The sequence below is a fragment of the Ailuropoda melanoleuca genome, chromosome 2, assembly GCF_002007445.2.
Source record: "Ailuropoda melanoleuca isolate Jingjing chromosome 2, ASM200744v2, whole genome shotgun sequence".
Taxonomy (NCBI): Eukaryota; Metazoa; Chordata; class Mammalia; order Carnivora; family Ursidae; genus Ailuropoda; species Ailuropoda melanoleuca.
This window is the reverse complement of record NC_048219.1, coordinates 86,967,294-86,989,382: the sequence shown is the minus strand read 5'-3', so window position 1 is coordinate 86,989,382 and position 22,089 is coordinate 86,967,294. Positions and strand designations below refer to the sequence as shown.

Here is a 22,089-nt window from a genome sequence, read left to right as displayed (position 1 = left end):
CAATATAAGCTATACTTATTTCAATTTTTTAGTACTTTATTTTCACCAGTTTTTGAAAATTGGGGTTTTACTCCTTTTAAGCTCATGGTACCTCTTCTGGTCCTCACATTTCCTCAAAGACTACTGACCCAGAATCTAAATTCTATTTGCTTGTTCTTTCAGCATTCAAAGACAGCGTTTATCTAATCTTGGCAAATTTTACTCAATTGAAATAATTGTTCTCTTATGTCTTTTCACCTTTGAGGATTGTGCTTTTCTTCTCAGGCTTGCATTAGTGAGGTGTGGTTTGTACCTAAATGGTGGGTTTCCCAGACATACCCCTTCCTGGAGCCTGGAGTCTGGGCACCTGTGGAGGGATCACCTAGGAGATAGCCCTCTCTAGATTGAGAATTTTGAGTCGTGAGGCTTTGGGTAGCTGTGGCCTCCCCATCACCTTTTGTTTTTATAGCTGGGTATGGCAAGAGAAAAGGCAGCTCTGAGTGTGACCTTCTCTTGGGGGTTTTGATCACTTACCTCTGGAAATACGATTCAGGTGAGCCAGGAGGCTCAGACTTTCTTCCCTGATACTTCTGTTTTCATTGAACCGCTCGGCAACAGACTCCATGCTCTGCCTGTTGAGGTTAGACGTGCATCCTAGTCCAGGAAATAATGACAGTTTAGGCAAGTTAAACACATTCACTTGAGATAATGCTTTCAGCAATTCCTTTTCCCCTTCTTTCTCAGCCCAGAAACCTTGGGGACTCAAAGGTCGGGACTTCAATGTAATGGGACGGAAGCTTAATTTTCACAAGGCCGTTAACAAATGCCAGCTCATTCATTAATATTATCACACTGAATGGCTGAAATTATGAAGGAGACTTTTCTCATGACAGAGCTGCTGCTTTGGTGTGGAAAGAGGCCCAGACACTGCTCTGGCCCAGTCCAAGACTGAGGAATGATGGCCTCTGTGTGAGTGCAATCCAAGAGGAGGATGCGGGGAGAAGATCCACACTGGAGACAATGAACAGTAACCAAGACATGAGAGAGGGGGATGAGGATGGCAGCAGTAGAGACCCTCACTCTGCTGAATGCAGTACTCAGCAACCCAAGTTCTACCAAATGACTACCACATGAGAGGAGAGGAGCTGCAGAAAGCATATAGAAGAGGAGTCACAAGAAGGGTTTTGGAGGTCAGACAACTTGAAGACGGAGGGATAGCTCAGCCTTGGGGCAAATCTCTATCTGAACTTATTTACTCATCTAAAAAGTAGGAGTATTCGTACCTGCCCTATTCTCCCTAGTTGGGCCATTTGTAAGAGTAAGGGAAGGAAGGTATATCAAGTTCTTGAAATCTTATGAAGCCCTGAAGCACAGGACAAGTCCTTAGAAAGATACATATTGCCAGAAGCAGGCAGACGTGGGCTGCCCCTACCGTTTCCTTGGTCAGAAATGCTGAGATGATGTTCCAGCCTTTCTTGAAGGCAGTCATTGATGAAAAGAATTTCCTTCAGGTGCTGGCGCAGGTTCTGGATCTCATCTTCTGCAGCCATTCCTCCAGCACAGGGAAGGAGGTAGAAGATGGAGAATCCTTATCACTAATGGGGTGGCCAAGGGCCTCTCAGCAAGATCCCTGCCTTTCACCATTTTTCTGCCAACTTCCTCTTTCATCAGGGAACACCAGGGAACTTCCGTTAAGAGCCCTTAAAGGCCTTCAAACAAAGCATGGTCCAGGGCTAAGCAAACTCCACAGGACCACCTCTCACACAAGGATGTGGGAAGTATAAAGGAGGTTGACACAAGGCAGGGAAAACATCAAATAAGGCTTCTGAGAAGGGCTTATCTAGTACTGGGAGAGATGTGACCACTTCTTATGTAAGACTTTTAGGTACCAATAAATGTCTCTATAAATACCTCTCCCACATGATTTATGACTGAACATCTTTAATAGATGACAAAGGCCGCCTTCTACATCTCAAGGTGAAATGGGAAATAGGAATGAGGAAGCCTTTGTAAGGGGACTGCCTGGGTAATAAAAGGCACCCACCATTGGCAAAAAGACAAAGCCTGAGGTGGCTGATATCACTATTAAAAAACTCGGCTAACACTGAGTGGATTAAGAGTCTCTTTCTCAGGATGCCTGGGTGGCTCAGTTGACTGAGCATCTGACTCTTGATTTCCACTCAGGTCATGATCTCAAGGTTGTGAGATCGAGCCCCACATCAGGCTCCGTGGTCAGCGCAAAGTCTGTTTGTCCTGCCCCCTCTGCTCCTCTGCCTGTTTTCTCTCTCTCAAATAAATAAATAAATAAAATCTTTTTTTTTTAAAAAAGTCTATTTCTCATGCCTACAAGAGGACATAAAACATATAATTCTCTAAGAATCCAAACTTTGATCCCCAAAGGAAAGTCAAACAGTCAAAAAAGGGAAAAGAGATGAAGGTTGAGGTTTTAATCTACACAAACACACACACACACACGCACACACACACCAGTGAGGCTGCTACCCTCCTAGGGGCTCTTACATACCTGGAGGAGCTACACTGGCTAGTTTGGGGTTCTTAGGAAAGGGGCATGCTAGCGGCATGGTTGCTTGATTAGGCCTTTTTTCCAGTAGACAGGCTGGTTGTTGGTTTAGATTAGATTATAGCACTGAGACTAAACCCACAGACATTTTTTTAAAATAGTGTCACACAAAGGATGGGAACCCTAGTATTTACCCAAGGGTTGCCAAGAGCTGAGCCTTGTCCTTAGAGAAACCACCTGATGTTCTGGTAGTAAGACAGAACCTTATAAGGAAGCAAGTCATCTGTAGAGGAGATGAAGACTGGAGACTGGAACCATGATACTGCACCTCCAAAAATATGGGCAAGACTGCTAGTATATTTCAGGCAGTTAGAAAAGTTTAAGGGACACTGTTCAGGAACTATAATTAGCCAGAACATTCCCAGAAAGCTAAGATGCTTCATCCTAGAGGAGGCCTATTAGGTTCTGTTCACATGCTGAAGTGGCAGCAAAGAGTCTGCCACGATCCCTTCACTCTCAGTCTCGTTTGCCTCGAGTCCATCAGCTTGCACATGCCAGTGGGGGCCAGAGTGACTGAGGTGAGGTGTGGACCAGGAACAATGCAAATTACCTGACCCACCAGGGACCTGTACTTGAAACTTGGTCCCAGAGCTGTGTTCAGGCTAATCACTTTTTCAAGGTTAATCTTTAGGGCCTGCCTGCTGAGATGATCTCATTCAGCCTAGGCAGAGGTGGTTAGTATGTAGAAGCTACTGGAGCTTTACTCTCCATTCTTCCAGTGTTGTTGGAGTTTTGTTCTCTTTATAATGGGAGTACTCACTGGTGACTTCCACAGCAGAGCTGACTTCCTGCACATCAGAGGGGAAGGCACTGCTGCTGGGAGGCTGGCGAGAGTCACAGTGACTGGAATGAGTCAAATACTGTTCATCTAGTGAGTCTTCCGGGACTTCATTCACTTCTTCCTCCTGGAGCTCCCTGCTGAGCCTGGGATAGGGGCAAGGAAGGAGGTAAGACAGAAGATTAAACTAAGGCAACCTGGAACCATAGCTTTACAGCAGCTGGTCCTATCTGAAGCTCCTGGAAGAGACGCTAGAAACCAAAGAGGCCAACTGGATGAGAAAGAAAGCATAACAATCCACTTCTGACCGGGGTTACTGTGCCTAGAGTTGGGTAGAAGGGAGCAGCAGGTGTTCAGTGGGCTGACTGCATAACATGTGGATGGGAAGTAGACTCAACGACTCTCAAATACACGTATGACACACAGAGACCTAGGACAGCGGTTTTAAAATGCTGTGGACAACTTTTGTTTAATACAGTATGAAGTGGTCCACTGAATACTGGCTCCTGAGACTTTTTTTTTTTTTTTTACCATACAGGTTTTTAGAATACAGACACCAGGAATCTCTGGCCTTTATGTCAGACTGACTCTAGCTAACTAAACTTGATGAATTACTAGGAAACGGTAATCAATACAAGAACTCACAGAGAACAGACAATATTGATTGTTTAAAAGGACAGACACATCATTGTATGATGAATGAATGAAAAAGGTACAATCAGGGGCACCTGGGTGGCTCAGGTGGTTAAGCAGCTGCCTTCGGCTCAGGTCATGATCCTGGAGTCCCAGGATTGAGTCCCACAGTGGGCTCCTTGCTCAGCAGGGAGTCTGCTTCTCCCTCTGACCCTCCCCGCTCATGCTTTCAATCTCTCTTTCTCTCATTCTCTCTCAAATAAATAAGATCTTTTTAAAAAATTAGAAAAAAGAAATAGGTACAATCAGTAGTTTCTGAGTTTTTTTCCTGGAACTGGGACTTTGGCATCTTGGTCTCTTGCTTCTGGAATCTTCTCTAGACTTCACCATTCCATTACAAGCCTTTTCATCATTCAGTTACCTGGGTGCTAGTGGCTCCTGTCCATCTTCATCCTTCTTATCATTGTGATTTTCTGTGAACCAAAAAATAGAAAGAGCTATTCAGAAATTGAGCAGGTCCCATTTCACACATTACAAATATAAGGGCCTATATGATTTGAGACATAACACTCTGCATGTTTGCTCAGAAGGCTCTGAGAGAGAGGCTTAGGTTGTGTCTTCAGAGAAGTAGCCTGGCAGGCTTTCCTGAGCAACACTGGACAGTGTTCCTGGTGTGGAAAATCATCACCATGACATGTGCTACCAAGTCAAGGCAAAAAAGTTTAAAATGTCTTTTGTCCAGTGTTGCTTCTCCACCTGTAACCTTCATTTTTGCCACAAGGTTGGCCGGCTAGACCATGGTTGTGTGTCCTAATAGGCTCTCATAAAGAACCCACTGCAGTCTCTGAGGAGCAAAAACTTAGAGATGAGCACAGCTGCAGAACTGTACTGTCAAGGCAGCTGAATGGTGACCTAAACCACAAAAGAGAATCTAACTCTTTGATCAAAAGAACCAAGAAAAAGGGACCTCTTGCCTAAAAAAATGTGAAGAGTGCTCCCTTTTATTTTCTATTTCTCAATTTTTTTTGCCTCCTTGCTCTCCTCAAATCAGCCCCAGTCATGCAAAACTGCAACACAGTGTGAGAAGAGATATCTCTGAGAACTCAATCTTTCTGAACAGAGGAACTTGGAAAAGGAACCCTTGGGAACTTGAAAGTATGGAAGAAATACCAGAGAGAAGAGAGGCTGGAAAACTGTCTATAAGCTGACAAAAGTCCCAGGACTCATCCCCAAACCGAATATGTATGGAATAGACCCAACGAATCATGACAAAGGTTTAGAGAACTGAATTACCACATAAACCACCACCCAGTCCAGACTAAACCTGAGTACCATATTTGCTGGACCAACCCAAACAGCAGCATATCAAAGGCACTGAACGCTCACCTGACATTGGAACTACTGCCTACAGAAGGTGAGACAGAACTTGGGAGTCTGAACCTAATGGGATTGATTGCCTGCTAAAAAATAATTTCCAGAGGGTTTTATCAGGACCCAGGGTCTTATGATATAACATTCAATCATTTAAATAAATGAATAAAAAGCATTTGACAGAATTCGACATCTATTGAAAATAAAACTCTCAGAAAATAAGGAATAAAAAGGAACTTCCTCAGGTAAGTTGGAAACATTTCTTGGTTGGACCATGCCTACTCATGTTTGCATTAGGAGACATAATTTTTTTCCCTGTTGTCAGCAGTCACCATCATCAAACAAAAAACAAAAGATTTGTTTGCTCATTCAAATATGAATAAATAAAACAAAAAAATTAAAAAGGAAATGTCCTCAGCCTAATAAGGTACTATGATCACTAATTAGGAAACTATTATTTTAAGATTTATTTATTTATTTGAGAGAGAGAGTGGGAGAGGGGCAGAGGGCGAGAACCCACACAGGGCTCAATCCCAGCACCCTGAGATCATGACCTGAGACAAAACCAAGAGTCAGACACTCAATCGACTGAGCCATTCAAGTGCCCCAGAAAACTCAGTATTATTAAAAATGTCAATTCTCCTCAAACTTTTCATAGATTCAAAGCAATGCCACTCAAAATCCCAAGAGGATTTTGTTGCTGTTGCTTTTTTTTTTTAAACAGATAATGGCAAGCCGATTGTAAAATTTATATGGAAAGGCAAAGGACCTGGTTTTAGGCAAAGAGTTCTTAGATATAACTACAAAAGCATGATCCATAAGTTAGACTTCATTAAAATTAAGAAATTCTACTCTCTGAAAGACACTGTTAAGAGAATGAAAAGATAAGCCATAGTCCAGGAGAAAATATTTGTAAATTAAATAGCTCATACAGGACTTGTATCCAGAAATGTAAAGAACCCTCAAAACTTGATAATAAGAAAACAAACAATTTTAAAATGACATAATGTTTGAACACTGGCTTCACCAAAGATATAAGGAGGGTCAATAGGCATATGAGAAGATCCTTAAAATCATTAGTCATTAAGGAAGTGCAAATTAAAACCATAATGCATTCCCCTACCCCCACACTTATTAAAACTGCTAAGAGGAAAAGCAAAAAGAACAACAACCTGAAATTATCAAAAGTTGATATTGGGGAACAATTGAAACTTTCACACATTGCCAGTGGGAATCTGAAATGGTATAGCCACACTGGAAAACTGTGGCAGTTTCTTCTAGGTTAAACATACACTTACCATGTGACCCAGCAATCCCTCTTCTACGTATTTACCCAAGTGAAGTGAAGTGAAGTGAAAAGTGAAGTGCTTACACCACTGTATATGCATTTCTCAAAGCTCACAGAACTGACACTACAATGGGCCGTTTTATTGTAAATCAATTATCCTTAATTGAAGGAGGAGGAAATGTCTGTGGGGGCTTACCTTGGGCCCAGGTGAGTGCCCCTAGGTATTTCTACCTGATAGCATCACTATCAATAAGCTGACATCTTTTTTTTTTTTAAGATTTTATTTATTTATTTGACAGAGAGACAGCCAGTGAGAGAGGGAACACAAGCGGGGGGAGAGGGAGAGGAAGAAGCAGGCTACCAGCCGAGGAGCCTGATGCTGGGCTCGAACCCAGAACGCTGGGATCACGCCCTGAGCCACAGGCAGACGCTTAACGACTGCGCCACCCAGGCGCCCCAACAGCAGGACATCTTAGAGTCACTCTTAGAGTCGTGGAAGCATGGAGACTTACATGGAGCTTTGGGTGGATCTAAGGGTCTCCCTAGCCTATAAGCCTACTTACCAGTGGTGAGTTTGCTGGCAAGGTTCTCTGCCAGCTGGCTTCCTTGGGCCAGTTGTTCACAGAATCTCTGTCCCTGGTAGCGGGCAATGTCAGTGCTCCTGAGGAGGCCCTCAAAAGTCTTGACCGTGCTCTTTGTATGCTGAATGAAAAGATAACAGACACCTTTCCCTTCCTGTATCCTCTGTCGTAAGTGGGTCAGTTCTCGCGCCTGAGCCTGAATTAGGGGATCATACTTCCTAAAGTAAGGGAAAAAAGCAAAATGTAATAGTGGATAGGTTATGGGAGTTTCAGCAGAGACATCTCGTAGAATGCCCCTAAGGAATTTCCCAATTTTTGAATTTTTACAGAAGTTGTATGACTTGCCTGTGACAGAGGGAATGAGGAAACAGCACTGGGTTTGTTTCTTTGTTTTTTATTAACTTTACTTTGAAATGATGCCCTTTCAGTTCCTCAATTCAGCCCACCTCCATTTCCATGAAATATATATCATCAAGCATTATGCAGAAAGTGGCGTGCACACATGTACAAGCCAGTTATAGAAGTGCTGGATGGGTACACGTGGTGTTGACTCAAAGGATGAAAAGAAAAATCAATGAAAGGATCAAGGATAGCATTCTTTTCAGTGACGTGAAAATAAGCCATCATTAGTAAGAAGACACTGAAGAGTAAATAAAGTTCTGAGTAACAGCAATTACATTCACTCTAAGTGGGTTTTCACCATTTTCTAACGATTATACAAATATTTTGCATGGATTCCAATCTAAAATGTGAGCTCTCTGCGGCTAGAAACAGTACCACATATTACCCAACTTACAGCACGCAACAGAGAGCACACATGTAAGTAGGTATTCAGTTAATACTTAGAACCACACAATCCTAAAGCTGGGTTAGACATTTAGAGTCATCTACCCCATCCGATGCCTGAATCTCCTCCCTGCTGTCCTACTAAGTGATATTCTACAGCTTGCCTCTCAAACTCTTCCACAGCGTTCCTGTAAAGTGTCAGAGCTGGTGAAGGCATAGACTAGAGAGCGACAGAGGCTCCAGGCCTAGGCTTCCTTCAATCAAATATCTCTGCTTTAGATTTTACACATTTGAGCTTCTCAGATTTCATTTCAACAAAGGGTTAAAAGACATCTTGAATGCCACAATCTCCCCTATATTTGAAGCCCTCTGAGGGTAGACAGTGCTAGTCCTCAGCACATTAATAATCTATTTTCCAGGCAACAGCTGCTTGATGGTCTATCTACCTAATAGCCCTACCACTTAGTACTCCACATAGTATAAATTCAGAAAAAAAAAATTAAAGTTGAGAAGGAGAAACATTTTTATCATGAAAAGTCACTTTGAAAAGCTTGGAAAGTATCTCTTGTGGTAGAAAATGTTAGTCCATTAATGACAACTACCTCACCTATCAAAAATAAAAGTATAATAATTACAGAAAATATTGTTGAGAGCTTCATATGTGTCAGAGATGGTTCTAACTTGTAATCATGCATTTAATCTTCATAACCTTCTGAGGGTTATGATACTGTTTGTCTTTTCATTTTACAGATGAAGTAGTTGAGGTAACTGAGATGCAGGAAAGTTAAGTAAACGTGCGCAAGGTCACACAGCTAGAAGCCACATTGCTAGTGTTCCATCTCAGGCATCTGTCTCCATTTTATTCATATGCTATTTAAGGGAGAACCCCAGAGACCTGACTACTCTACTAACCAATTCCCACAGCCCCGCCGGTTGTCTTTCCCTAGTTCTGTGCCTGCCATGTACTTTTCTATCCCTCTCCTTGGACAAATGCGCTCTTTATGCTAGCAGCCTGGGCTGCCCCACTTCAAATAGTAGTTCACACTTTCCCCCACAGGTACCTCCTTACCCAAGCCTTGCAGCTGGTCTCATCTTCTCTGCCAGTTCCCTGTCAAACTGCACTTCCTCCTCCAGCACGGATTCGATGAGGCCTTTGTACTCTTCATTCTCTGAGAAAATAGACACACCTGCCTCAGGGGAAAGCTGGACATACCGCTGTCAAGGACAAATATAACCCCATTACCAGGCTCCATGCTGGGATTTCCCCATCTCATTCCTCAATCTCCCAGACTACATGGCATTTTAGAGATGAGGAAAGAGAAGCTCAGGACACGTAACACGTACTCAAAATGACTGAACTGGAAGAAGACAAGTCAGATTTCATATCCCCTGAGGTCTGACTCCAAATCTTGGGCCAGTTCACCAAGCCTCATAGCCACTTAGGTAAACCATTAACCTGGGACATGAAGTAGTGATTTCATGTGTGTTGGGAAAGTTCCAAAGATTGTAGGACTGATAGTTCTCCCATGTTGAGAGTTTCAATAATCCCCCCAATATTTCAAAGATTTCCAAGTTTATCTGGACTCGACTGTGTAATATGTGTACAAAGGGGAAGAAATCTGAAAGATGTATGTTCAAATGCCACCAGGTGTTGTGTTAGAGGGAGAACTAATACATAGTGCTTCCATGGCATTGTTCTAGTAGATTTTCAAGAATTATTATCATGTAATCATCACCATTAGCTAAAAAGGTAAATATAATTCTTACTACTATTACAGATGAGGAAACTGAGGTACAAAGAGGATAACTTGGATTTGAACCTAGAAGTCTGGTCCCAGGATACATGCTTTTAATCACTGCACTGTATTATCTTTACACTAAGATCTAGGGTGATACCTTTTTTCTTCTCTAGCTTCAAAAAATATGTCTTACAATTGTGATTTTAATGAGTGATGTAAAAAAAAAAACAACCTTATATTTCTACACCCCAAAGCTCATCTTTTCCATCTTTAATAAGTAGGCTTTTTAACTTTCCTCTCCATGTCTAGTAAGCTGGATAGCAAATTTTATCCCCCACCGATTTTTTGAAAAATAACAGTAGACATTTGAAAGCAAACTCTAATTCAATATTAGCAAGAATCCTCCTCTAATATTCCTGTCTCTCGTGTCCTCACTTCCATCATGGTTCCTTCCATCACTACAGCTTCCCACTGCTTCCCTGCTGGCCCCCATCACCAACAGGTTTGGGATTGTCCAAGGACTCCCAAATGTGAGAGCTGAGCATGGAGAAGGAAGGGCCAGCTCCTACTCTGACCTGGTCTGCTGGACTGGAGGCCTCGCCCACTTAGAATCATTGTAATTTTGGCTACACGTCTCAAAGCCCAGATCCTGGACTAGCTTGCTGTCTCCAAAAGTTCATATTCAGGGAAAGATCAAAAAGGTGTTACAGAGTCTCTGATTTTCCTGGAAATACTTTCAATCTTGGAGTGTGAGGAACAACTTCTTAGAACTTGTATGGGGAAAAAAAATTGTGCTCGGGGCATCAGGACTTCCCTCTGTGTTGCTATCGATGTTCTGTTCTCCAGATATCCTTGGTTCAGTTGGGAACAGACAACTTTGAGCTCCTATAAGGCAGGTAGAGAATACTAGAACTCTTCCAGTGCAGCTAACACAATGCTTTGCAAAGGGGTGCTCAGTAAAAGTTGGAATTGAATCCTGAGATATTTAAGCCAACTGTGATACTATATGTTTCTAGAAACTGACACATATTCCTGAGAGAGAAAAGATAGTTCAGTGTCTTAACCGGGGTTTTAGCCTCTATGCCTCCCTACCTCTCACAGTAATCTTTATTCCTTTGTGCCTCAGTGTTTCCATCTTCTGCAAATTGCAGGTAAAATACCCACTTCTACCTTTCCAGGAGTATAGGCAGGATGAAATTTATTTTGATGGAGAGAGAAGAATAAAGTTTGGAGAGTGTTTAGTTTCTCATAGGGAAGATAGGCAATCATTTATCACTCTGGTGACTGTGAACCCACAGGGCTTACTGTATTTCTGCAGCTGGTTGGCCAGGATATAAGCAGTAGCCTTGGATGTGAGGAATTTCTCCATGAGGTCTCGGAAGTCCTGTTTGTTTTTTTCCAGCTGGGAGCGCAAGTACTGGTTGGTTTCTAGGATGCTCATTTCTGTCCTCAGATCAGAGAAAGTAGTGAGAGATTCTGCCATACTGAAGTTTGTGGTGGTAGAAGAAGTAGAGCCAGAACCTGGGGAGCAGAAACCCAACAAATAATTAGAAACAAGTGAGTAGATTATGGTGATGGCTGCACTGCCTGGTAAATTACTAAAAATCACTGAACTGTACAATCCTAATAAGTGAGTTTTATAGTTTGTAAATTATACCTCGAAGTTTCCTTAAGTGGAAAAAAATGGACTTAAACGGGTCTAAAGTATGCAGATGTAATTCATACTTACTTTGAGGCCAAACTTTGTCAGCATTCCACAACTGTAAGAATTCTTAACCACAAAAACAAGGCAGAAGATACCAGAACCCAGAGCCTAGGGCACTGCCTGCAGCTCAGGCTCTGGTAAGAGTGCCAGATGGAGCACCCAGCCTGCCAGGTAACAGTTTGGAGTCACAATAACAGAACTGGAAAGTGGGGGGTGTCATGGAATCTTAGGAGCCCCTGTCTTCCAGTTGCTGAGGCCAGGCCGATACACAAGGTCACCTGTTCTGTAGTGAAGGTCACCAACTGTGGGGACCACCCCCCTCAGCAACCACTCTCAGTATTTCTGTGCCCTTGTGCTGATACCACATCTCTTTCTAAAATTTAAGCATATTTTTGTTTATTCTTGGAAGTGCATAGAAAACATGAAGGAATCAATATTTTCCAATTTTTTTCATTGTCTTAAGGACTGTCACGAAGTCACTTCTCTTTTCCGTCAGGAAAGATTTAAAACTTTTTGATAGTCTTGGTGTTATTCTTTGGTTCTCTAGTTTTATTCCACATCAGTTTAGTAATATAAGGAAAATTCTAAGTATAATATTCAATGTGTGAATAATTACTTTATAAAGATTTCTATCCTGTGTCTGAATTTTCTTCTTGCCATAGCCCAGGGTTTGCTTTTTTCCTTCATTGAGGAAGTGTATTGGCTTTTCATTAAACTTGAAGCCAAGTTTGACATCCCTACTTCCTAGCCCCACACTCCTCCTGTATGTGTGGATTGCTTTGTGTTTTAATCTCTATACACATATTTTATGATTGTCACTTATGACATTCATTCTAGCTCCACAGGAAATCTTTCCCATTTGTCAAAGTCATTGAAAGAGTTTTTGTATATGTCTTTGAATGCATGTAGTGGCCACTTTGGGATGACTTATAAAGTAATGTTATTCTTTCTTTTTTTTAAAGATTGTATTTATTTATTTATTTATTTATTTATTTGACAGAGAGAGAGCACATGCAGGGGGAGTGGCAGGCAGAGGGAGAAGCAGACTCCCTGCTGAGGAAGGAGCCCAATGCAGGACTGATCCCAGGGCCACGGGATCATGACCTGAGCCAAAGGCAGACAATTAACCGACTGAGCCACCCAGGCATCCCAAACTACTGTTATTCTTACGTGCAGAGCAGCTTTTGTAGAACACTGATTGATAGTTTATGTTGAACCATAGCCGCTGACTTGTGGTTGTTTTGTCAGAGCAAGGTAAAATCAAGGTCATGGGTCTATAATGGTTGGTGTTGATCCACAGCATTTCTGTGCAATGACATTTAATGACATAGAGGCTGAAGTTTTAAAGAGAGGCACAGTTAGGAGAGAAAGTGATCCTCTGACACCTCCTTACTTCCTATGGAGGAATTTCTCCCTGGTTTTGTGAGCCTGACACTAAAGAAACTACTCTGGAATATTTGTCTCTTCCCTTTAGCTGTTTTGCTTTCCAGGCTAGTGGCCCACATACGTGTGACCATGGCCACCTCCATATGTGTCACTGAACATTCATGATGAAGTGAAAGAAGACCCAACAAATTACCCATTCTACTTGCCAACTTACAACTAGACTATGTGATAGCATTGGTTTGTGAGATGTTTCAAAATTTTATGATCTTAGTCCTTTTAAATATATTGAGGCTTTTTTATGGTTTAGTGTATGTTCTAAACTGGACAATGCTCTAAGTGCAATTGAGAGGAATGGTGTTATTTTGTTCCCATTGGGTGGAGTGTTCTATAGATGTCTGTTATGTCATGTTGTTTAAGTCTTTTATCTCCTTGTTGATCTTCTGCAAGATTTTTTAAGTTTTTTTTTAAAGATTTCATTTATTTATTTGTCGGAGAGAGAGAGAGTGAGTGAGCGCACAAGCAGGGGGAGCAGCAGGCAGAGAGAGAAGCAGGCTCCCTGCTGAGCAAGGAGCCCAATGCGGGATTCGATCTCAGGACTCAGGCAGGGAGAATTTTTTTTTTTAACAACAGAAATCACACAATAAGGTGGTGGAAGTGAAAACAACTGTCAGCAATCTCCAACCAACACTAAATACAACCAATTACAATGGATTCAAAACCTCTCAAATTGGGTGTAAAAGTAAGTTCCAGCTATGGCAGTGTGTTAGACAGAAAAAGGCTATATCTTAAGAATAGTATAAGTCTGTACCAGGTTAATTGTAGGGCATTGTCAGTGAAGATATGACTCTCATACAAAGACAAAGGGCAGAGGGAAGCTTTTAAATTGGTTGAAGAAGTGATATTCTAGTGTCTACAGGAAATGTCAAATTGTTTTTCCCTGGCTGCCCTCTGCGGCCAAGATAATGTGATGAAGGAAAGAAACCCTGGAATTTTCACTTTTTATTCATCCTGCATAGGTCTCTGTAAGACATCAGAGTTTAAAAGCTGGGCTATTTTTTCCTTGCTCTTTTCTAGACACTCAAAAGAAGATTCAGAACTGAGGAACTCAATTATCACTCCAATTTTCCTGGGTATCTCAGCGCATACCCAAAGAGCCAGCCTCCTGAACCTTCACTGTGTAAAGAACTGGTGAAAAAATGGAAGGAAAGAGTTTGGGAGACACCAAGCAATGGGAGGGCAAAGAGATTGCTTCAGCCAGGGAGGAAATTAGCTTTCCATAGGTCCATGCTAGATTTAGGACCAGACAAGAGTCTGAATTAATTTCTTTTTTAAAAAGATTTTAAGTAATCTCTACACCCAACATGGGGCTCAAACTCACAACACTGAGATTGAGTCACATGTTCCACCAACTGAGCCAGCCAGGTGCCCTATTTTCTGATGTTTTTCTAGAAGTTTATTATCTATTTGGGAAGAGATTCCCGCTGCCCCCCTCCCCTGAATTAGGCTCTTTCAAATCAGATATTTTGATTTGAGTGCCATTACTTTTTAGTGCTACTTTACCTAACTCTTCTCTGCGAGCCTTTATTGCAAGTGTTTTCTATGTGCTACCTGTTTTCCAAAGAGAACAGCTGTGTAAAGCTATTTCAGAATTGCTTTTTCAAAGTCCTTCCAGAGACTCTGATTAGACCTACTCTCCAGCAGTTGAGAAACAAGCATCAGTGGTTCAGTAGCAGAATTCTGGCTTTCCATATGGGAGGTCTGGGTTTCATTCCTGGTCAAAGGAGGGTTTTCCTTGCACTTTAATGTGTCTAGTGCTCTCTCTGTTGGATTATCTCCTGCACTAGCCGGACAGGTTATTACAGGGTTGTGGGTCTCAGGAGGCAACGCTAAAAAGGAAAAAGGACAACTATACCCCTTAGGTTAATTCCAGAGCAGAACAGGTTGAGGTCTAAACAAGGGATTTCTCAGAGCTTTCTGTCTTTGAAAGGACAGGTGAGTATGGTACGTCATTTTGAATACTTGAAACCAAAGTCATTGCTACTTTTGATCTTTCTGCTGGCAGATATCTGGAATTCAACACGTCAATATGTCACTGATGAGCATGCTGGGTCTAGGGCTGACCACTGAGCAGCCAGCCTCTCCCTTGGGAGTGAGTATCAAGATATGAAGGTCCAGGAAGGAGAGAAGCTGTGGGACCCAGGAGACACCCTGGTGACTGGAGAGGCATCAGCCGCCTTAGGAAAGGAAAGGTTTGTGTGGAGGAATTAGCGTGGACATGGGGGCTTCAGACTTTTTTCTGTGGAAGTAAGTGGGCCCTAGATTTTGGTGGTCTTGGTAAAATTAAGGACAAGAATGAGCCCCAAGTAGAGAGCAACACGTTCAAGAAAATCATTATCACCACTGTTTATATTACATTCCCCTAAGCCAGACCTCTCGTAGAAGGCTCATTTTTAATGCTTATGGGTCAGCAGCACTGGGGGAAGGCCATGACCATCGCTGGCTCTGGAGGTCTGGAGGAGGCTCTGGAAAAGGAAGGCTCTTGGAATCAAACCGTTTGTTTAGGCCTGTTTTCATCACTTCTTCCTCAGCGAAGACTGGGCGAGGCTGCCAAGGAGAGGCGCCCGGCGTGAGACTCCGGGGTCCCCAACATCACCCAGTGGACTCCGGGGGACGCAGCAGCACAGGGCACCGAGCGGACCGAGACCGCTTTCAGCAGCGCTCGGCGGCCCCGAACTGGACGCCGGGTCACCCCGCAACCCGCCGCCCTGCGCTTCCACCCTACCTCAGCCGAGGCTCCGCACGCTCGGGCCCCAGCAGTTCTCTCCGACGCCGGCCTTTCTCCCGCGCCGCACGGCCGCTCGGGCAGGAAACTCCGTCTCTTCTTTCGCTGGCCGCCGTCTGGCAGCCACACACGCTCCCCTCCTGCCCGCTTTCGGCGAACGACTCTCCCGTACAGGCGGGGAGAAGGACTCCCCTCGCGACCTCGCTCCGCTAACACTTCGGGCTTTGACACCTCTCACCTAGGGACCGGGCCTGGGCCGCCGTGGAGACCCTTCCTGGGCCCGGCGCCTCAAACTAGCCGCTTCCGGCCCGGCCCCCTCAGAGCGGCCCCTCTCGCGGGTCCGAGCCCCACCCCTGCGTGCGGCCTGCGGACCAGCCCCGGGCGGCGTCGAGTCCCTGCGTCTGGGCCGGCGACGCGCAAGTGCGCGGGGCGCGCGGACACGGGCGGCGAACTCGCGGCCCCGCACCCGCTGCCCTCGCGGCCCCGCGGTTCGCACCCGCGCGCCCTAACGTCCCGGCGCGACTGAGCCGCCGAGACGCCCAGGCGGGAGCGACCGGGAGGAGAAGGGCAGCCTCCCCTCTCGGTCCTGTCCAATATTAGCTTCCCAGAACGCTCTGGGGGAGGCAGAGAGGGAGAGGTGGAAATAGAGCCGAGGGAAAGGAAGAACTCAGTGCGATTTTCCTCATCTGAAAACCGCATGAACGATGAAATCGGGGTCCCGTCGCTGGTGGAGGTGAGTCGAGTTCCCGTCTCCAGTGGGAGCCAAAGCCTTGGCCTGGCTACCAGGGAGTGAGCAGCCCCTGTTCCTCTGGCACTTGAACGTCTCTCCTGGGCTTTCTGTGGATTCCAAGGATGCAACTGGTAAGATTTTTTTTTTTTAAATTTTTAAGGATTTTATTTATTTGGGAGAGAGAGAGAGAGAAAGAGCACGTGTTGGGGGGAGGGTCAGAGGGAGAGGGAGAAGTAGACTCCCAGCAGAGCAGGGAGCCCCCGACTTGACTTGTGGGCTCCATCCCAGGAGATCATGACCTGAGCCAAATGCAGACGCTTAACCAGCTGAGCCGCCGGGGCGCCTCTGGTAAATTTATTTTTAATGCGCTTACTTGAAGTAAGAGTACTTTAAAATCTTTTAGCAGAGGAAACGGTTTCTGATGGGTTTTGAATGAGGACGTTCAGGTGTGGGGGAAACTAGAGAAAGCAACTGCAGAGGCCGCTTTTAGGCAACAGGCTTTGAGAGAAAGAATGTAGGAAGGGCCCACAGCCACCCCCTGGCTGAATACCATGTGACCCACTCAAAATATCTGTAGACCTTAACTAACCAATGGGCTATTTACAACCAGACGGGGTTACCAAAAAAGGGAAAGCGCCATAGTCACCATATGTCCTCACCTTCCTCCTTTAAATACAGCCCCCACGCACTGCTTGGTTGCAGATAGTCTCTGCTTTGCTGACCTGCCAGCTACTTCCTTGCGGTGTATTCAGTAAACTTCTATCTCCTTTGTTTTGCCTCAGGTGAATGCTTTTACCACCTGTGCCACCGCCTGCCCCCCCCCAGTCAGGCAGGTCCCACATTTGGGGGCCTCATCACAACAGGTGACACCACAGCAACTACAGTTGAGAGTGTCACACACTGCAGCCAGATAGGTTTGACCACCAGGTTGGGCCTATCTTACTTTCAATGCATTGTTTGTGGAACTTACTTAAATATGCATTCAAAAAATACATAACAAGTACATCAAGTCCACCTTTTGCTATTTTTACACAGAAAAGAAGACTCAATGATAAAGTCTGGTAAGATAGCCTTTAAATATCTGATATTTCCATTAAAATTCTTCCTCTCTTATATATAACCATCCAGCTCCTTTTATCCCAAATCTGATATCCATGGCCAAACCCTAAAATCAGTTTATTGGTTCCAGCTTATTCTTCCTCCTACTGTATCTAAACCTCACTCCCATCTTCCTTCATATGCCAAAAAAAAGAAAAAAAAATCCACTCACTTGGAGTTGCCAATTTGCAACCTTATGTTTGACAAATCAGCCCAGCAAATGGGGCTTTCCATAAGACTCTCCTTAGAATTAAGCAGAAAATTTAAATAACACATTATTTTTCATGATCAGAAATAATTAAAAGGCCTTGAAACTGAACTAATTTTACTTCAAGAAAAAATCCAGAGGAAATGCTAAGTATTGTAGACATTGTGCCTCTCCATTATCTTTGCAGACAACTGAAGATTTATTTTCTTCAGAGGGTACAAGAGAATATCTTTAGCCACATGATCAACCAGTACATGTAAGGACATGGATACAATACTAAAGTGAGAGGGGCAAAGTAACAGCATACTTTGATCTGTGTGATGATTATATAAGTATATGCATATTTCAAAATTCATTGAGCTGTGCAAAAAAAAAAAATACAAAGCTGGCAAACTTAGGGGTGCCTGGTTGGTTCAGTTAGTTAAGTGTCTGATTCTTGATTTCAGCTCAGGTCATGATCTCAGGGTTGTGAGGTTGGATTCTGTCCTGGGCATGGAGTTGGCTTAAAATTCTCTCCCCCTCCAAGAAAAGAAAAAAAAAAAAAGTTTCTCTCTCTCCCTCTGCCCCTCCTCATTCCTTCTCTCTCTTAAAAAAAAGCTGGTAGGGGGCCTGGGTGGCTCAGTTGGTCTAGTGTCTGCCTTCGGTTCAGGTCATAATCCTGGGGTCCTGGGAGGGAGCCCCACATTCTGCTGCCTGCTCAGTGGGAAGCCTGCTTCTCCCTCTCCCCAACCCCCCCCCCCGCGTGTGTTCTCTCTCCCTCTCTTCTCTTTCTCTCAAATAAATAAATAAAATCTTTTTTTAAAAAAAGCTGGCAAATTTATACTACCTAACTTTAAGACTTACTATAAGCTCTTCCAAGCAAAACAGTGGGCAGTAGCATAAGGAAAATAATATAGATAAACGGAACTGAGTTGAGAGGCCTGAAATAGACTCACGCCTATATGGTCAGTTGGTTTTCAATAAAGACTTAAACCAATTCAATGGGTAAAGGAATGTTACTGAAACCAGTGGTGCTGGAAGAAAACTCTATTCCTGCCTCACAAAAGTTAATTTTTTATGACTCAAAGATCAAAACATTAAAGTTTTTAGAAGAAAACATATGAAAATATCTTTGTGAACTGTGTAGGCAAATATTCCTAGCACAGGGCACAGAAAAAAAATCATTATAAGAGAAAGGAATAGTAAATTAGACTTTATCAGTGTTTTAAAAAATCTACTCAAGGGGCGCCTGGGTGGCACAGCGGTTAGGCGTCTGCCTTCGGCTCAGGGCGTGATCCCGGCGTTGTGGGCGAGCCCCACATCAGGCTCCTCTGTTGTGAGCCTGCTTCTTCCTCTCCCACTCCCCCTGCTTGTGTTCCCTCTCTCGCTGGCTGTCTCTATCTCTGTCAAATAAATAAATAAAATCTTTAAAAAAAAAATAAAATAAAATAAAAATAAAAAAATAAAAAATCTACTCAAGAAGACACCATCATGAAAGCAAAAAAGCAAGCCATAGACTGAGACTAAATATTCAAAAAAAAAAAAAAAAACCTATAAAGTACCTGTGTCCATAATATATTATGAGCTCTTAAAATTTGTTTTTAAAAAATCAGGCAATGCGTCTATTAAAATATGGGTAAAAGACTTGAACAGACACTTTAGAAATAAAGTTATAATAGTCAATAAACACCAAAAAAGGGAAAGCACCAATAAGAGTGCTCAGTATCATTAGTTGTCAAGAAAATGGAAATTAAAACCACATTGAGATATCATTACACTCAGTAGAATAAATAAAATTCAAGTCTGAAAACACCAAATCTTGGTAAAGATATGGAACAATGTTAAAAATCATTCAGGACATTTGTTAACGAACAGTAAGGCAGGCTTTACTCAGAAGGACTACTACAATGGGGTTTTGTTTTAGACTAGCCTAGGCTCAATTCCAAGTACAACAAAGGATAGTGGGAAATGCATAGCCTGAAGCAGGAACAGAGAGAAGGTTAGTGAATGACGATTTACTCAGAGGAAACATCAGGAGTAAGGGAGAATATACTGGCTAAACCAACCCAGGGGACTCTTGCTGAAGGCCTACCAAAATGATCAGGCGCCACCCCCAAGGATGGTGGAGGATGAGGAACCCGACCAGATACCATGCAAGGGGGAATTCCGGTTAAAAGGACTTGGCAGGAATCTTGCTAAAATTGGACAACACAAAAACAAACTCAGAAGTCTGAAAATCAGGGCCTACTGAAGAAGAGAGTTTTAGAAGAGCCTGGCAGAGTTTGGTCAAAGAGAATTTTTGTCAACAACCAGAGCCCTCATATATTGCTGGCATGACCATAAAATAATACAACCACTTTGGGAAACATTTTGGCAGTTTCTTTTAAAATCAAACATACACCCTCCCCTCGATTCCATCAAACCCTCTCTTAGGTGTTCGTCCAAGAGAAATTAAAAAAAAAAAGTGCCTATGAAAATATAAGAATGTTCATAGTAGCTTTATTCACAACAACTCGAACTGGAAACAACCCAAATATCCATGATCAGGAGAATGGTAAAGAAATTGTGAACTATCTACGTGATGGAATCCTACTCAGCAATAAAAAAGAATGAAAATCTGATATACTTAATAACATGGGTAAAATTCAAAGACATTATGCAGAGAGAAATAAGTAGACATAAGCATACATACTCTGTGATCCCATTTACAGGAATTTCTAGAAAGAGCAAAACTAATTTAAGGTGAAATAAGTGGTTGTCAAAAGAGTCAGATGATAATGACAATATTCATGATATTACAGCTTTTAACATGAACCAGTATTTCCTAAATCCAAGCACATCTGACAAAGAATGAAGTAGAATGCTCTTAGTCCCATTTTACAGAACAAAGAATGACATCATTGAATGAAGTATATTTATCCAAAGCCATGCAAGGGCAAAACCATTTTTTCTTTTTCTTTTTTTTTTTTTAAAGATTTCATTTACTTATTTGACAGAGAGACAGCCAGCGAGAGAGGAAACACAAGCAGGGGGAGTGGGAGAGGAAGAAGCAGGCCCACAGCGGAGGAGCCTGATGTGGGGCTCGATCCCCTAACGCCAGGATCATGCCCTGAGCCGAAGGCAGACGCTCAACCGCTGTGCCACCCAGGCGCCCCCATTTTTTCTTTTTTTTTTTAATCGAAGTATAATTAGTGTTAAGAAAACACATACCGGGAAAGAGATCGGCAAACGCAACTGCCCACAACTGCCAACACTGCATCTGGTTGTTTTCTTAATAAACTGTAGTTCAATGTAACGGCATTTTCAGATAAGGAAAATCTAAAATTACTTCTGACAGTTAAAAAAAAGTTAACTACAATTCCTACTGCCGTCTAAGAAGGAATATTAAGGAAGCTTCCTAATTTGCCAGGCTTCCGAAGCGTGGCAAGTGCATACTGGAAGTTAAGAAAGCGCTACTCTTTTTTTGTATATGAAGATATTAAGAGAGCCCGAGAGAAGAGGTGGGAGGAAGAGGAAACCGAAGCCAAAAATACGAAGAAGCTACTTTGGGGTAGGAAGGATGGGTGAGTGGTATCTTGGGAAATAGCTAGTAATGGTTGTAGGGTGTAAAAGCAAGACATCAAACAAGGCAGCAAACGCTTAAAACATGAATTCTGAAGGGAGGTTAGATATTTAAAGGACAGGAGATAGCCTAATCGCACCTCTCACTAGATAAGCAGGTGAGAAACTGGTCACCGCTCACTTCCAAAACTCCCTATTGCATGTTTCTGGGAGGATCACAGGGCATTCAGCCAAGATTCAGGTCTAACTGTGGTTCCGACGTGCATGGACTGTATGTACACGATCCGTGTATCGAAGCCGCTTCCCTGCATGAAATAACCGTATTACATCTTCAACTAAACAAAATATGCACGCCGCAAGCAGCTGCTTCTATCTCCCACTTGAAAGTAAGCGCACGCCAGCTCTGTGAAAACCACAAGTTGGCGAAAAAGCAGTTACCAAGGTTGGGCTTCCACGAACTCAATAACCACACGGCAAAATCGGGAGCACCCCCAATCGTGTTTCTTCTCAAAACCAAGATATCATTGATAACTAATAAGCAACAACTGGTACCACACACCACGCTAAAGCAAAGACGTCTATCCTTCAGCCAAAGCAAATCGAGGGAAAAAGCGACCGCACTTTTCCACTACCACAAATTATGCAGTCGAGTTTCTAACATTTGGGGAAATCGCAGGGATCAACACATCCTTAGTGCAGTAGAAAAGGCTCGACCTGGAAAAGCCGCCTTCGTGATCACCATACCTCCCTGCTAGGTAAGTGTGACTTAGGCCTCCTCCGCCCCAAACCACCCTCACATGCATTACACTGTACACGCACGCTCACTTGGCTTCCGGACACCCTGAGCCTCCCTACGCCTTACACACACACGCGACACGCAGCTTCCAACCACACCACCGCACTC

General features: G+C 43.3%; 1 protein-coding gene and 1 non-coding gene across 2 annotated transcripts in view; both read right to left on the bottom strand.

Annotated features, from left to right (window-relative positions):
* The window catches only part of NBPF12 (NBPF member 12), a 16,428-nt gene extending 477 nt beyond the window's left edge, over nucleotides 1-15,951 (bottom strand). The window contains exons 1-8 of the mRNA XM_034641839.1: nucleotides 15,610-15,951; nucleotides 11,042-11,257; nucleotides 9,067-9,166; nucleotides 7,194-7,429; nucleotides 4,393-4,444; nucleotides 3,321-3,484; nucleotides 1,412-1,531; nucleotides 514-633 (exon numbers count right to left, since the gene is read on the bottom strand). Coding sequence (XP_034497730.1) covers nucleotides 514-633; nucleotides 1,412-1,531; nucleotides 3,321-3,484; nucleotides 4,393-4,444; nucleotides 7,194-7,429; nucleotides 9,067-9,166; nucleotides 11,042-11,219 — 970 coding nt within the window. The 5' untranslated portion in view covers nucleotides 11,220-11,257; nucleotides 15,610-15,951. The remainder of the gene's footprint in view (nucleotides 1-513; nucleotides 634-1,411; nucleotides 1,532-3,320; nucleotides 3,485-4,392; nucleotides 4,445-7,193; nucleotides 7,430-9,066; nucleotides 9,167-11,041; nucleotides 11,258-15,609) is intronic.
* A 5,836-nt stretch (nucleotides 15,952-21,787) lies between these two features.
* LOC117801252 lies at nucleotides 21,788-21,948 on the bottom strand. Its single transcript, XR_004623777.1, has one exon. It is a non-coding gene; the product is annotated as a U1 spliceosomal RNA (small nuclear RNA).
* Between the last annotated feature and the right edge of the window lie 141 nt (nucleotides 21,949-22,089).